The 16,781-nt window shown below is 37.9% G+C and overlaps 1 protein-coding gene across 2 annotated transcripts in view; it reads right to left on the reverse strand.

The window, feature by feature from the left end:
- Positions 1-16,781, reverse strand: part of tln2b (talin 2b) — a 114,121-nt gene that overhangs the window by 60,798 nt on the left and 36,542 nt on the right. For both annotated transcript variants that reach the window (XM_046859017.1, XM_046859016.1), the window contains exons 3-6: positions 3,836-3,979; positions 1,315-1,412; positions 1,047-1,176; positions 370-522 (exon numbers count right to left, since the gene is read on the reverse strand). In XM_046859017.1, the coding sequence (XP_046714973.1) occupies positions 370-522; positions 1,047-1,176; positions 1,315-1,412; positions 3,836-3,971 (517 nt within the window). In that variant the 5' untranslated portion in view covers positions 3,972-3,979. The remainder of the gene's footprint in view (positions 1-369; positions 523-1,046; positions 1,177-1,314; positions 1,413-3,835; positions 3,980-16,781) is intronic.

Raw genomic sequence — 16,781 nt, forward strand, 5'->3', positions numbered from 1 at the left:
GTATCATTTTATTTTGTTGTATTTATAACCCCCGGTCCGAGAAATTATTGTCTGACATTAAGCCGGTCCGTGGTGCAAAAAAGTTTGGGGACCACTGCTCTAGGGTACGGTCCTCATTTCCTGTATTAAAGCTCTAAACTAGCTACCTACTATACCATTTATTCCAGCATTATTTTATCTACAAAGCTGTAGTCTCACCCCTGCATATAAGACCTACTCCATGCTCTTACAAGTAGAGATGAGAGTGATTATATGATGCTTTTGCAGAAATATAAAGCTCTATCAGTGTTCAGGAATAACAAAATTAGTGTGCCTGTAGAATCGTCCACGATTGTGAGAGAACATTTAACGGGTCAAACACAAACTCACACTCATCGTCTGTGTGAAGTTTGGCTTTAAGCTTTTCCATCTTCCTTTCATCTCGCAGTAAAGTGCGCTCCTTTTTCAGTGTACCCATGCCATCCTCCTTCTTGTCTTCCCCCTGCTCCTGGATCAGAGAGTACTCCTCGTAATTCGTGATTCCTAACAGGGTAACCAAAAAAGAAAATATTACAAGCTTGAAATCGAGACCGCTATTCTTTTATAGCGTTGACTAGACACAGTACAGACATATTCCGGAAATGTAAGCGTAATCCAGACAACTCCTAAGGAGAGAAATAAAGCAGAAACTATCTTAAACATAAGACAATAAAGATATCAGCCAGAGATCCTTTCCTTCTCCCTATACACTCGTCTATATTCCAGTACCCCTCAGTTGTAATTGAAATCTACTGCTGCAAAAAGGAGCTCAATGCAATGAGAGGAGAGGAAAACAGAAGAGTGAGCAATTCTGTACCTTCCCTGTGATAGAGCATTACTTTCTCTGGAACACAGCAACACTACAAATTCACATGAATGCTCCATCACAGGACAAATGGATTTACGGCTCTTCTAACAAAATCCATTCACAGCGCCAAGAGAATGTAGAGGAGTACAAGATGGAGAGAATTTGACTGAGGCAGCCTGGGGTGAGATGTACACAGACAGAGGACGTGAAGCACACACACCTATTCTGCTGCATATGGTGACAAGAAGCTCGCCTACGGTTTTGGAATCATCCACCATGATAGTCTTGATCGCTCCATCCAGCATTTTAATCTTCTGCGGCCTTTGCTTCTTCTTGTACTCCAAGACATCCTGTGAATGTGGGATAGTGAGTGAAATAAGAGTAGAAATACATAGACACAATTGCAGGCTTTACCTGTGCACAGAAATTACATGAACAAGGAAAAATGTCAGCATGAAATGTTAAACATTAATGGATAGTGCGGTTACCCCATTCCGGAGCATGTAGTAGTCTAACGTATGACCGGATTCCAACCAGATGCCTTTCCTAGGGTCATCATCTGACAAGAACAGGCCATAATCTGAGGCTGAAACAAAGAATCATCAGTCAATTATGTCAAGTGCATGCTGGATGAATTTTTGTATTCAGATGAATAAAAGGATTTATGAACATGACCACATTTCAATAATGGAGCAAATAAAACAAAAAGGTGTGTCTCATCAAAGAAAAACAATTTCAGCCACTGATGCAGATGATGCCTGCCTGTGCATTTATCCATTGTAGCTCAAAGACTCAAATCAAATTAACCACATAGTACACACCTGATATAAATCAGACCTGGAATCTAATAATAGTATTGAAAGTGCAAAACCACCCTCAATGACAACGAAAGGCTGAAAACATCAATAAATACTCAGCCTCTAATATTTTACTTTCTGGCAGTTTGATTTCTGGAGTGGAGAAAGACAAGAGAAGAAAAAGAAGAAGAGATACAGATAGGGAGAGTAATGTGGCCTCGACAGATTTTCATCTCCTCTGCTAGCTTTCTGAAGCCCGAATCCATCAAGCACACTCAGACAGAATTAGGGAGTGGACTGTCGCTGCCTTGACTGCTCTCATCATCAATACTCTTTATCTAAGAAGTTTCACACATTCTGACAATAACTCGAAATATATTTTTTTTACACACACAGATGGTAATCACATCACAGGCGGAGAATATCTCTAGGCCCCATATTTAACACAATAAAAAGTAAAACAATACACAGTACTACAACAGTATATTTTACAAAATATTAACAATGTAGTCCAACACAGCCACACACACAGAATAAGAGAGAGGCAATAGAATACATACTCACATAATGTGATGAAATATATATTTAGTATTTACATAGCATGTTTTTTTATAAAAAAAAAAGAAATTAATAATAAATGCTGAAAAAATGAGTGCTTTAAAAATATATATATTTTAATTGTTTATTTTTATTAAATTTACAAAATGCAAAGTAAGCAAACATATACCCAGCATCAACTGAGCATCAACTTCATATGTATTTTGACACAGTCATTAACTGAAACAGATGCATAGAAGACTTAAATATGGGTAAGGATCAGATACGTTATGCTGCTAAAGTGAGGTTGTGGAAGACAGTTTGTCACATGCCACATCCATAGCAAGACTAAGCACAGCAACAAGACACAGTGTAATGATACTGCATCAGCAAGGTCTCGCCCCATCAAAGATTTCATAGCAAGGAAATATAATGCAGCACATGAAAAGACACATCATTCTTACTTCCCTTCAGCACTGAAAGAAATCTAGCCATGACATTAACAAAGAACTGGCAGAAAGTAGTGAAAATTGTTTGCCAAAGAGCTGGAGAGTGGTACAATGAGTGTCTGTAGGCAAAAGTGAAGCATGGTGGAGGTTTCCTACAAGTTTGGTGCTGCATTTCTTCAAATGGAGGTGAAGATTTGGTCAGGATTAAAGGCGTCCTCAAATGCTCCGAAATACAGACAGATACTTTTCCATCATGCAATACCATCAAGGAGGTGTCTGGAATGCCCCTAGATTTATACTGCAGCAAGGCAACAACTCCAAACATATAATTCAATGTCATTTTCAGCATACAGAACAACAAGGAATCCTGAAAGCAGTAGTTTTGGCCCCCACAGTGTCCTGATCTCAATGTCATTGAGTCTGTCTGAAATTACATGAAGAGGCAGAAGGATTTGAGGCAGCCTACAGAAGATCTGTGGTAATTTCTGCAACCACAAACCCGTGTTTGGAACAACCCACCTGCTGAGTTCCTTCCAAAACTGTACCTATTGTAGAAGTGCAAATGTACCTAGAAGAGTTAATGCTCTTTTACAAGCAAAGGGTTTGATTTGTATTTCTCTTGTGTTCATTTACTTTTTTTTGGAAATTAATAAAAAAAAAATTTATTTATTAAACATTTATTTATTTAATACTGCTCTTTTGAAAGCACTTATTTTATGCTATTTTTTCCACACCTGCCTAAAACATTCGCACAGAATTGTATGTGATATTAAATGATAATTGCATAATGTCTATTATTAAACTATGACTTAAATAGGATTTTTTTAATACTTTAAATGGCAAACTCACAAATAATCAAATCCTCAAATGTGGGAAATAGACTGAATTCTGAATTCATAACTGTATTCACTTAATTCATAAAGTGGACGGTAAGGCACATTGTTTTTTTCACTGACTTAAAGATACAGTACAGTAAAATGTAAAGGAGCAATAAATATCGGTAAGACCCGAAGCAGTGTAATGCAATACTGTATATGAAAAAGAACATGATTATAGTTGAAACATAAACTATCCAATGGTTAATTTTGTTATAGCATTGCAGATCAGGACCTTTACACAGCTATAGCATCAATGCAGATTTAGTTCCTACAGCAATTATTGTTAAATGACAAAACAAAAATATATTAACCAAAGATTTTAATTGCAAGCCCTCACAGTAATCTCACCTTGTCCAGTTTGGGCCTCGGGAACCCTCTCTCTGATGATGCGACAGGCATCGTACACTGGGGTGGAGGGCTCAAACTGCATAGTCTTTACGACATTGCACTGCCGCACACAGATCTTCAGCGACAGGGCCACCATCTTGACCTCTGTTCAAAACAAACAGAAATATTTTATTATGGAAACCCCAGCATTGATTAATTAAAACAGTTCAAATCACTGAGCTATTTTATACTTGATCCTGATTGGTTGCTTAAACAACAGAACTGTTAGAATTCTCCATTCTGATAAGTCAAATGATGCAGAGCAATTTTTCTATATACAGTCACTCTGATAGGAGCAACATTTATGATTTATAAATTAGCAATTGAAAATGTTGTAGATTTAATAATAAAAAACAAAAAAAAACAAAGCTTTCAAAAAGATGTTAAGTAAACATTTATGAAAGAACTCAGGGTGAGAGCATGGTAACTTTTTGTATTTTCTGCTCTCTCAGTAATAAGCCTTATTCAAAAGAGAGAAAAATATGAATCAACACTGGCATGGTAAAACATTGGGGTTTTAGTTTCATGCTTAGCTGCATTACACCACTCCATCTTTTATTCCTTACATAACTTCTTGATTGCATAACGGCCTTTGTATAGTTCCATCAAAGTCAAATAAATGGAGCTAAACACCTGAAATTGCAATAGAGGCGTAATCCAGACACAACATAAATCTGATTACGTTCATGGAGTGAATCATTGTATACGTGAATGTGTCTGCGTTACAACAAACAACAAACAGCAGGGAATGGGCCAAACTACGGGTCCTAGGTAGCAACTATTTTCAAGATTTAAAACATCACTACTTGATTAGCAGGGACATTTGGAGTATGTTTTACAGGGTAAGTGTGTCTCTAATGGTCAATCAATCTAATGGTCAATCAAATATAGGCTCTGACAGGAAATGCAATTTTTGATGCTCTGGAAACAGACACGGAACTTTACTTTTCATTTAGACTGTAATTTTGTTTAAATTACAAGATAACATACAAGTATATGGGGATTTTAAAGGGATCGCTGTGAAAGAGGGTAAAAATAACCTGCAGGTAAAGATTGAAGCAAGAATGATTTATGGTATAGAACCAAAAGTATGAAACATAAGCTTTAAGCAAGAAGTGAAAGTTTACAGATTCCAGAGAGATGATTTTTAATCCTAGTCTTAGAGTGCAATAAGTGGATATTTCTGGAGCTGGGATAAGATAGGAATGCTGATCGGTAAGGCTTAAGGAGGCTGCACAGTTGTGGAGACCCACACCTCTACCGCTGAAATTCCACTCCTGTTGAAATAAAATCAAAATGTTTTCACCACTCAGACAACCGAGCTTACTAAAAACGTGGGGTATGAATACTGATGGGCCAAATGTGCTTTGTATAATATGAAAAATGTCGGTTTTTGTTATACTTAGATTGGAGGTGGAGAATGAGACGGATTTTCTATGTTCTATGCCAATGCATTCCCTCAGTGCCATTTCCTACAGTTTTACAAAGATTAACACACTCGTGCGCGCCTACACTGTCTAAAGTGGTGATAATGTCGCTGCATGATTCTTTTACCCTCACTCAAACACACAGGGGACCTGCTGAGCTATTATTCACCAGATGTGAAGTTCATCTACACACCACCCCCACCGACATTTCACACCCAGTTGGAATGCAGCGGCAGACGGACAGTGACACACGACTCCGATTGGACATGGAGGATAGAGAGGCCGTTTGGTGTGGCGTGGGAGAGTGTGAAAGGGAGGTGGGCAAGACGATTTCTTGCACGATAATTACTCCCCCACAACATAAAATGCCTTCATAACTTTATGCTTAACCTGTGCGAAACAAAAAAAAGTCGTCTGCAAGCTAAAATATACCAAATTTGTTGTCAGGAATAACAGACTTTAAAATATACACAAAATGGTGCAAACTATCAGAAGCAGCAGTTCTTTTAGTGTAAACACCTTGTTTATAAGGATAGTTGGAGTAGAATGGGAAAACTAGTTTAAGCCAACTGGAACACTACATTAACGCAAATAACCACTCTTCACAACTATGTTGACTAGATAAGCATCTCAATATGCATGCGGGCATCAACATTTGAAGGAAATCTGCTGCAACAGCAGAAGACCAGGTTCCAGTCCGGCCATCCAAGAAGAGGAATGTGAGGTTACAGTACATTAAACCCAGGCGCACACTGTTTATTCTACTTAACATTAATTACGAAAGGGAACAGTACAAATATACAACATATTTATAGGGCACTAATAATCATTTCATATTCTGACACATAGACAGCATTTTGCACATTCATTATGAACCAAAAATCTCATGATATTCAGCTGACTTGGCAGTCAGTTCACCTTGTGTTATCCTGCTTGATCTCTCTCCTTCATCTTAATTTTCTGTAGTGAGTGGAGGAGGGGTAGGCGTAAAGTGTTTGAGATTAAATGTAACCGTTCCTGAGAGCTGATTAAAAATTCTATTTTATATAGCGTAATTTCCCGACTATTAAGCACACCCAAATATAAGCCCCACCCACTGAATTTTACATTGATTTTTATTTTGAACATAAATACGCCGCACCTGTCTATAAGCCGCAGTCTACACTGAAACTAATAATCTTTACAGGCTTTACTAAAAGACAGTGTGTTACACGGCTTGTATCTAAACAGTAGCCTACCAAGAAAGTCATTGTTCACTGTCTTCCTCCTTCCTTTCACAACATTTTCTCTCGGGAGTTTTTCTTTTGGCATCATCGTGCGTTTAAAAATCACCATCGGTGAAGCTTTTCTCCTGATGCCGTGCAGCTCAGAACACAGGTGAAGTGCGTTTTTTCATGCCCGGTTGTTTTCAGCGTGACGAATGATTCGCATTTCCTGTAGACAGTCCGAGTGAGCGGCAGGTCAAACATCAGAGGAACATCATCCATATTTATGATGTGGTGCGGCCCGATTCAGTGGAATCGCGATTTAATATAAAGAGTTTCATTGGTTTACCTGAACCCGTTCGCCAATTTCATTGGTCTAATGTTATGGGGCTCAGTTTTTTGGCGGCATGAAGCTTGTGAAACCGGGAAAAACCCAGGAAAAATCCATAAATTAGCCGCTTCGTTGTTTAAGCCGCAGGGTTCAAAACATGGCAAAAAAGAAGCGGCTTATAGTCTGGAAAATACAGTATATTACTAGAAATATTACTAGGGACAGTTCAGTACTCAAGTAAGAGTACTCTGTGCTTCATCACCATTTTCTCCTTTTTCAGACCTGATTAAGCAGAGGTGGAATGCTCACAAATTATATGAAAACCCATTAAATCAATGATGCAGTTCATGACGTATAGAAAAACTCCCCCCAGAAAATACACTACCATCTATAACAGCACATGGGATTTGTCTCCCAGTTAAAAGACAACAGCAAAAATCCCTTCCAGGTTAATGTTGCTTAGCCTTCAAGTGTCAATGTTAGCCATGTTACAGGTTTATCCTCATAATTGCTCCTACTATTAAACTGCCCTGCACCTTTTGTGCTCTCCTCTGAGGATGGATGAACAATGTCAGCTAATTTGAGCCCACTGCCCGTGATAAAGACATCCAAACATTGATGTCACATGCAGACCGGCTCTGTTTCAAAGTTAGCACTTTTAAGTGGCTCTCCAGTGCATCCTCCGGGGCATCGTCCTTAATCATTGCAAAGCCAGAACAGAGGAACAAATATTAAGTTATGCTGTTATTACCCTAAAAAGGCGGTTTTAGGATTAAGGAAACGCCACAACAAACCATGCTTTCTGGAGGCTGCTATCGTAAATATGGACAATTCAATTGGGCCAAGAAAGCAGGGGCCATCTGGAATAGATTGCTATGTAGTGGTTTACAGCAATAACAATTGAAGAGAGTTAGGAGCCTGACCATTCCATGTGGAGCGTATGTTTATGAGTAAGAGTGTTCTGAGAGGAGAGTAGAGTACACCGTGTCCTTTTTGACATTCATATAAAAGTGCCCCAGGTACAAAACCAGAACATGATACAGTCACAGATTCTAAGATTCTGAGCCACCTAATGGAGTGATGGTAGTTACCATTGGAACGACCATAATTATAATAATCCCCAGTACAGATGAGCCGCACAATGCTTTCCTCCAGAGAAAAATTTATAAACACTCTACAGTTCCTGCACTGGTGAAGAACGTCTGGAATTTTCTTATCGCATGGTTGATATGTCCATCAGCCAAGTGGAACTCTGGAAGCGATAGAGGAGGAAAATCCCTGGATGTCCAGCTGTGATGTGTAAACACTATAGTACAGCTGTGACTGTAATATGGCCGCAGTGATGGTTGAATGATAACTGTATAACATTTAAAACAAGCTCACGGCAGCTCCAAGATTAGCGCAGAAGAAAAGAATCCCACAGCTGTTCCTGTTTTAGTGGAGCATCCAGTAGCATGATCATTGATATTTTCTTATTTGGGATTATAATAGTACATATTCATGATTTTCCTTCTTAGTAGAACTGTAAAACAGGACAACCAAAAGGTTTTTTTTAATGTTGGGTTATAAGATAAAAATTACCTGTAACTTGCACTGGAATTTGGATGCATGATTGTAAACCATTAACCTTTTTTGTCCATAATACCCCTTGTTTGGCAATCCCACAAAAATGAATGTGATGTTTTCAACCATATTTGTGTGCTTCAAAATCGGTGTTCCATACTAAATACCTGACTTTATATTGGATAGATTAGTAAGCAATCCCATTTATTGGTTTAAAAAAAATCCCTTCATGCTCTCCTTACATTTTTTAAGTAAACTTTTATACATAAATATGTAGTAGTAATAATATTTTTTTAAACCAATAAATCGGAAAATAATTGTCCGAATAATCGATTATCAAAATAAACGTTAATTGCAGCCCTACATAAAACTTTCACAAAATTAAGATTGTTTTTCCTCACACTCTTTAAAAGGTGTCAAGTTTTTTTTTTTTTATAAATGCATCAGTTAACTCTATATTTTTGTTCAGCCTCCATTGTAAACAATACTGTAAAAATTAAAAAAGCATGTACACATGTGTGTGTGTGTATATGTTACACTGATATACATACATACATATATATATATATATATATATATATATATATATATATATATATATATATATATATATATATATATATATATATATATATATATATATATATATATATATTTATATATATATATATATATATATATATATATATATATATATATATATATATATATATATATATATATATATAATATGTATATCAGTGTAACACACACACACACACACACACACACACACACACATATATATATATATATATATATATATATATATATATATATATATATATATATATATATATATATATATATATATATATATATATATATATATATATATATATATATATATATAAATAAAATTAGCATTATACAGTGAAATATTCACAAATATGGGTGGTGTCCGGCTACTGAAAAATCATCTGTTCCAATCATCTGTTCTGAGGAAAAATAGGCATGAATAAAAGCCTCAAGTCTTAGTGATTCCCTCATAAGAACTGCCCACACAATGTCTCTGGCTAGCTTCAAAAAATAAAATTAAGGAGGCAGAGATCAGACTAACAGTGGGATTAACATTCCATTCGCATATCCATAAGATTTTAATAAGCCTTAATAAGATTTAAAACAAGCAAAGGGTCACAGTACACACTGATCTGCTAATCTTTAAAGTATGTAAATGCCTCCTGGGTTGTGCATGAATCGCAAATACATTTTAATAAGCGAGAGAACGCACATAATTTTCCATAATAATTAGCATACAAACATATGCAAACTAAAGAGTCGCAGGGAGAGTTCGAAAATTTATCTTTTCTCATACCTTGCAAAAAGATAAAGCCAGGGAGGAAAACAGAAGAAGAAAAGATATTATATTAAGAGACAAGTGAGATAGATGGGAGAAGGAAAGGGAGAAAGTAAAAAAAAAAAAAAAGAGAAAGACAGAGATTACGATTGTATAAGATCCATCTGTTACTAGAACCTTCTATTATTTTCCAAATATGTGCTAGTTAAGATTACATTTTTTTTCTCCTGTTAGTCGCTTCACACAAATCCTTACTTGGTCTTCATCAGGTATCGACTGTGAACATAAAAGAGCTATTTCTCCATGTCAAAGATATTAATTAAGCTAGTCAGGCCTCATTGTGGTCACTGCTGAGCTGCAGCCACATAAGCAGGAGCAAAGAGGCTCATTGCAGGATTCATCCACACAATTTCCTGCTATTAGTCCACTTATCTGGTCATCTATACACTCAGCCTAGTTCCCACATAGCAGTTTTCCATTTTAAACTGCATGCTTATGATTTGCACTGCGATTTATAGAAGAAAGAAAATATATTTTTCAAACCCGGCCTGTTCACAGCTGTAAAGCATTAATGAAAGAAAGACATTAATAAGGTATTATGTGTAGCCTAAAGCCTTATTTGGATTGGATTAGGTGTACATGAGGACATGGAGTAATGAAATTATTACTGAAATATCTCTGGGCTTTTTGTCTTTTAGAATCAGTCATGCCAGCCATTTTTACTAAGTGCATACATCTGGAAAGAGTACACTGTATATTACTTCCTACAAAATGCCATGCAGTAACCCAGGTAAATAAATATCCATACACAAAGTGACAGGATGGTAAACATTAAAAGATGTGCTCATTCATATGTCATCATCATTATTATTTATCTATCTTTTTTTACCTGAACCAATTTCTTTAGCTTTCAAATACCAAACTCTGGTATGGACGTCATACATGTAAGGTCTTATGATGTAAGGTCTCCAACCTCTCAGATTAAACAGAAAAATACGCTCGTAACTTCACATGGAAATACCCCTTACTCACAGCTATGACATCAAAACCAACAGCCTAATATAGTGCAGGTCTCCCTTGTGCCATCCAAAACCCCTCTGGCCCATCAAGAACATAGATTTCACAAGACTTCTTTCACAAGGTGGGCTGTGGAATCTGGCACAAAGATGTTAGCAGCAGATCCCTCAAGTCCTGCACGTTAAGGTGGGTGTGTGTGTGTATTAATAAAAGAGGCTACTGCTATAAGGGATACTGTTGCCATGAAGGAATGTACTTGTCTTCAACAATGTTTTTACTTACTTGTCAAAGACATTAGTGCTAAGACAACAACAAAAATGTTCCCAGTAGAACAGTGTATCCTCGTGCCTTTTTTCCCCCAGGTAAGAAACACACAGATGATTCATCTGACCAGGTCACCTTCTTCTATCACTTTATGGACCAATTCTGATGCTCATGTTCTCATTGTAGAGGCAGAGGACAGGGTTCAGCATTGGCTCGCTGCCTGGTCTGTGGCAATGCAGCAACAATTTATCAGAGCCAACATGAGGTTTTTCAGCAATTGCTACAGTTGCTCTTCTGTCGGATTGAACCACCACCAGAGATTTGGGTGCCTGGTTCACCCATTTTCTTTTGACCACTTTTGGTAGATTCTAACCACATGCATTCTAGAAGCACCAGACAAAACCTGCTGTTTTGGAGCTGCTCTGATCCAGCAGTCTATCCATCACAAATTGGCCCTGGTCACAGTCAGTCAAATCCTTCCACTTACCCATTTTTTATTATTTTTTTAACAGCATACATAGTTTTTGAGTACTTACTGAATAATGTCTACTTTATTTCACTCTTTGACAAGTGCCATTGTAACAAGATGATCAATGCAATTCATGCCAGTTGTCAGTGGTTTTAATGTTATGGCAGCTGGCTTAAGTGTAGCATTAATCACCTTTTATAATTTCACCCACCATACAGTGATTCTAATTTACATTGTAGCCTCAAAGTGAAATGATCAAATGATTGCAGGCCCTGTATGGCTACATGGGGCAGGAAAGGCTTTATTGCAATTGTGAGTGCATTACATTACGAATGTACTCAAAACACTGACAATGAAATTGAACATCACAATCAAAAAAATAATGCAAGACTATTTCAGCTTCAGGATGCTGAAACACAGGCTAACATTTTAATAGACTTTGAAGAACAAAAGACAGAACCTGGAGCTGAGCAGAGTCTGGATGTTCCAGATGTTCGATATATATATAAAAAAAAAGAAAAGAAACATGGTGAACAGAGAGGCAGTTGGCAGATCCTTCCATTTCAAGGAGGATAAATATAGCTTTTCCACACATCGCTCAATTTAAAAATATTCTCTGATTAATCAGTGTCCTTGCACTGGATGATATGAGACTGTGCTGAGCAATAAGCCATCTCTGCTCTCAGTACTTGCTCTGTATAAAATTGCTGCTCGGCCAGCACTCTACTTTGTGTCTGGTTTCTGCTTATATTGGACAGAGGGGCACAATTTGCAGAACTAATAAATTAAAAGAGCTAAGCACATCAGTTAAAAGTAAAGTAGAGAGATGCAGTCATCATGGATGTCTAAAGCCAGATAAGATTAGTGCATGCTCCTACTGCCTCTACAGGAACACATGAGTTACAAATGCTTCCATCAACACATTCATTTTTTAATTTTTTTTTACCAATTTTAACTACTCTGTGTGTAATGTGGGTGTGGACAAAAATCAATACTGGAAAATATTACAAGCAACAGAAATATGTTTTTCCCCATATAAATAAAAAAGATCCCCTGCAGAGTAATGCCTAAAATGAACCAGTGCTACTCAGTTGTGTCACTGCAATACATGTAAATAGCCCTCATTACCTCTAATGAACTTACAGTTGTGTTCAAAATTATTCAACCCCCAATGCTGTAAATGGTTTTAGGGAATTTAGTGTACATTTGTAATTGTATTCAGAATGAAATCCTACAAGGACTTCTTAAAGAACCATATGCAACTAAAATGACATCAATTAGTTTTGTAATACAGTAGTAAATGTTTCTTTTGTGAATTCTTCATTGACATAATTATTCAATCCCTTAAAGACTACCACTCTGAAGAACAGAGGTTCAATGAAGTGTTTTCAATCAGGTATTGAAAACACCTGTGGATATCAGGGAGCAGCAATAAAGCCTAATAAGCACCAATTAGGCAGCTTTAAAATGACTGTGATACTCAGCTCCTTCTAGACATTTACTGGTGTGGTTACAAACATGGTGAGGTCAAGAGAATGGTCCAGGAAGACAAGAGAACAGGTGATTACTCTTCACAGGAAGGGCAATGGCTATAAGAAGATTGCAAAGATGTTAAACATACCAAGAGACACCATAGGAAGCATCATTCGCAAATTCAAGGCAAAGGGCACTGTTGAAACGCTACCTGGTCGTGGCAGAAAGAAGATGCTGACTTCGACTGCTGTGCGCTACCTGAAGCGTAGAGTGGAGAAAAGTCCCGTGTGACTGCTGAGGAACTGAGAAAAGATTTGTCAGATGTGGGTACTGAAGTTTCTGCTCAGACAATACGGCGCACCCTGCGTAATGAAGGCCTCCATGCCAGAACTCCCAGGCGCACCCCCTTGCTGTCCCCAAAGAATAAGAAGAGTCGACTGCAGTATGCCAAAAGTCATGTGGACAAACCACAGAAGTTTTGGGATAGTGTTCTGTGGACTGATGAAACAAAATTAGAACTGTTTGGGCCCATGGATCAACGCTATGTTTGGAGGAGGAAGAACAAGGCCTATGAAGAAAAGAACACCTTGCCTACTGTGAAGCATGGCGGGGGGTCAATCATGCTTTGGGGCTGTTTTGCTTCTGCAGGTACTGGGAAGCTTCAGCGTGTGCAAGGTACCATGAATTCTCTTCAGTACCAGGAGATATTGGATGACAATGTGATGCAGTCCGTCACAAACCTGAGGCTTGGAAGGCGTTGGACCTTTCAACAGGACAATGATCCCAAGCATACCTCCAAGTCCACTAGAGCATGGTTGCAGATTAAAGGCTGGAACATTTTGAAGTGGCCATCGCAGTCACCAGACTTAAATCCGATTGAGAACCTCTGGTGGGACTTAAAGAAAGCAGTTGCAGTGCAAGCCTAAGAATGTGACTGAACTGGAGGCTTTTGCCCATGATGAATGGGCGAAGATACCCGTAGATCGCTGCAAGACACTTGTGTCAAGCTATGCTTCACGTTTAAAAGCTGTTATAACTGTAAAAGGATGTTGTACTAAGTACTAAGATTGAATGTCACTTGGGGGTTGAATAAAACTGATAATGATGTGAGCTCAGAAAAGACATTTGTGGTTATTTCATTATAAATGTTATGTTATATTTGTCTGACCTACACGTGCCTCTTTGATTTAATTGTAAGCAGGATGACTGAATGATCATAATCAGTGTCAAACCGACCAAAACAATCAATTTCAGTGGGGGTTGAATAATTTTGAACACAACTGTATTATTGTTAGTTCAGAATTAAATCTGCAGTGTTACAGTAAACATTAACTTACAAGCTATTGGAAAGTAAATAAAGGAAGTGTGAATGTGTGTATTAGGCCAATCAGTATTCTATTGATAGCCTAATATTTTAATGAACACGATTGATTGACAGCTGATAAAGCTTTTGCCGTTTCATCATCATGTACGATAAACAACATGTAATTGTGTATTATGCATGTGTTTTATTAAATTAGTTATAAAATAAAAATGACTTAAATGGTCACTGTGGGGAAGCGGAAAAGTAGCTTAGTTTAGTTGCATCGCCAGTACAGGCTGTTACATGCTCTCTGTATTTTTGTATTCCCGTAAAGGTCTCAAGTGGGAAATAATTACAATCATAATTTTTAAAACTCCTCAGTGATTTGTAGAAAACAAAGTTGCAGAAACTCAAAATCTCTTCAGCAGTTCTGTCTCAGTTCTACAGGCACCACTGAGAAAATCATCCATAAGTGTGTGCTTCAGCTTAGAATCCTTCTTAAAGGCCAGACTGATGTGAATCACATTCAGTGAAAAGACTGGCTGGTTAGCAGCAGCTCTCAATTCAGGAGCTGCATTGACATCAAGGCTAAGAAGTAAACGGAGGAAAAAACAACAACAAAAAAAATCATTATAGGCCTCAAATATCCGGTGAACCATATGCCTACGGAACTGCCTATGCTGATAGGAAAGATGGCATACTGGCACTGGTGGCCAGAGTACACAGACTTGTTTGTTCAGCACATCTGACAGATGTGGGATCTGATTGAAACCTGGGGAAATTTAATCCGAGTCAACACCATGAACTGCCATGTTTCTGAAATCATTTCAATTTTTCTAGTGTGGCAGGATGGATTATTCTGCTGAAAGAGGCCACTGCTATTAGTTGCCATGATCGTGCAATGAAGGAAGCTATTTGGTCTTCAAGAATGTTTTTTAGGTACATGGTATGTGTCAAAGTAACATCAACATGAGTGCTAGGAGCCAAGGGTTCCAGCAGAACGTTGCCCAGAGCATCACACCAACTCTGCCATAAAGATGGCATACTGGCAGTGATAACCAAAGTGATACCATTCTGTTCCTAAATATAACTACAGTAATAGGTACACCTTTTTACTTGAGTAAATGTACTTGCTTGTAAATTGCAAAAGAACTGATAAAGTACAGATATTAAATAAATGTATGTACGTAGAGTAACAAAGTAAAAATACACTTTTCGTCCCCCCTTGCATCCTTGGGACGGATAGCCTTTAATGTTTTTTGGCGGTCATGTATGTGCAAGAGAGTAAATACCTCTTTTGTTCTAAGTGTGTTGGGCAACCTTGTGATGAAGCATATGCAGCAGTTTGAAAAGATGCACTTTGTAAGCTTCATGTGTCTCACACATTCTCCCTGGTTGAAGGTAAAAAAGCTAAATGATTCAAATAGGAACCCTCTTTGCTTATTCCATTTCTGGAGGACACAGAGATATTGTCACACTGAATCCCCACATCATTAAAATGTCCAGACATGGTTCTGCCCTAAACCAGAACGACTGACGCAACGCACACTGGGGAAACCCATAAACTGGGACACATTATGTTTTCTAAAAGATCCAGGATCTACCTGGAAATACTACTTAAAAAAAGAGCACAATAGAGTCAATGAGAAAGGACAGAGAGATATCTGTGGTAAAAGTTAAGCTTTTGTGAAGTATGTGTATTGTATGGGGCAGCTAAAGTGTCAGGCCTTGCTAGCTGACAGAAATGATAAATCATGTCCTTGTCTAGAGGAAAGAAATAAAAAGCCGCCCAGCTACTTTCAGGTTAAAAATACTCTTCAAAAGTAGAACGTCCTTCAGCGCTATCACACATGGATCTCTTTACAGCCCCTTTCTTCTTTCTACATCTCCCATTATTTCAATAGAACTCCCTCTCAATTACATTCACATGACACAAATCAGACATTTAAACACTCCGATTTTCACCCAAATTGAGTGGAACTTCGGTTATTGTCCTTGTTTCAAAATGAAACACGCAGTTAATTACTAGAAGAAACATTCAGCGAAGACTTGCTACGATGGGTTAGAATACATTCAAAATGTTTTATTACCAAATCATAAAACCCTCAGGATAGAGGAAGAGAATGAGAGTGGAACAAGTGAGCGGAGGAAAGCTCAGCATCGCTCCACCCTGACAGCTGAACATTCTCAATCGCACAAGAACACACCCAGGAAAGGTTGTCATGGCCACAGAACAGTTTTTGGCCCAGACGACACCGCTGTTCTGGGCTTATGATGGGACGAGTTCCAATAAAAGTCCTCTGTAGTATGTTCAGCAGAATACACAATGGATGCTTACTTTTGTGGACTTTGAAGCGTGTGCCATTGAGTTGAAGCTTCTATATTCTTTCAAAGTGATTTCAAGTATTTCCCCCAATACATGAATGAGCGTGTGCACACACACACACACACACACACACACACACACCCTCAGTCCACTCAAATTGAAAAGGCACCCTGGCACAGAGCAGCAAAATCCC

This window comes from Silurus meridionalis, chromosome 10 (genome assembly GCF_014805685.1).
Source record: "Silurus meridionalis isolate SWU-2019-XX chromosome 10, ASM1480568v1, whole genome shotgun sequence".
NCBI classification, from domain to species: Eukaryota; Metazoa; Chordata; class Actinopteri; order Siluriformes; family Siluridae; genus Silurus; species Silurus meridionalis.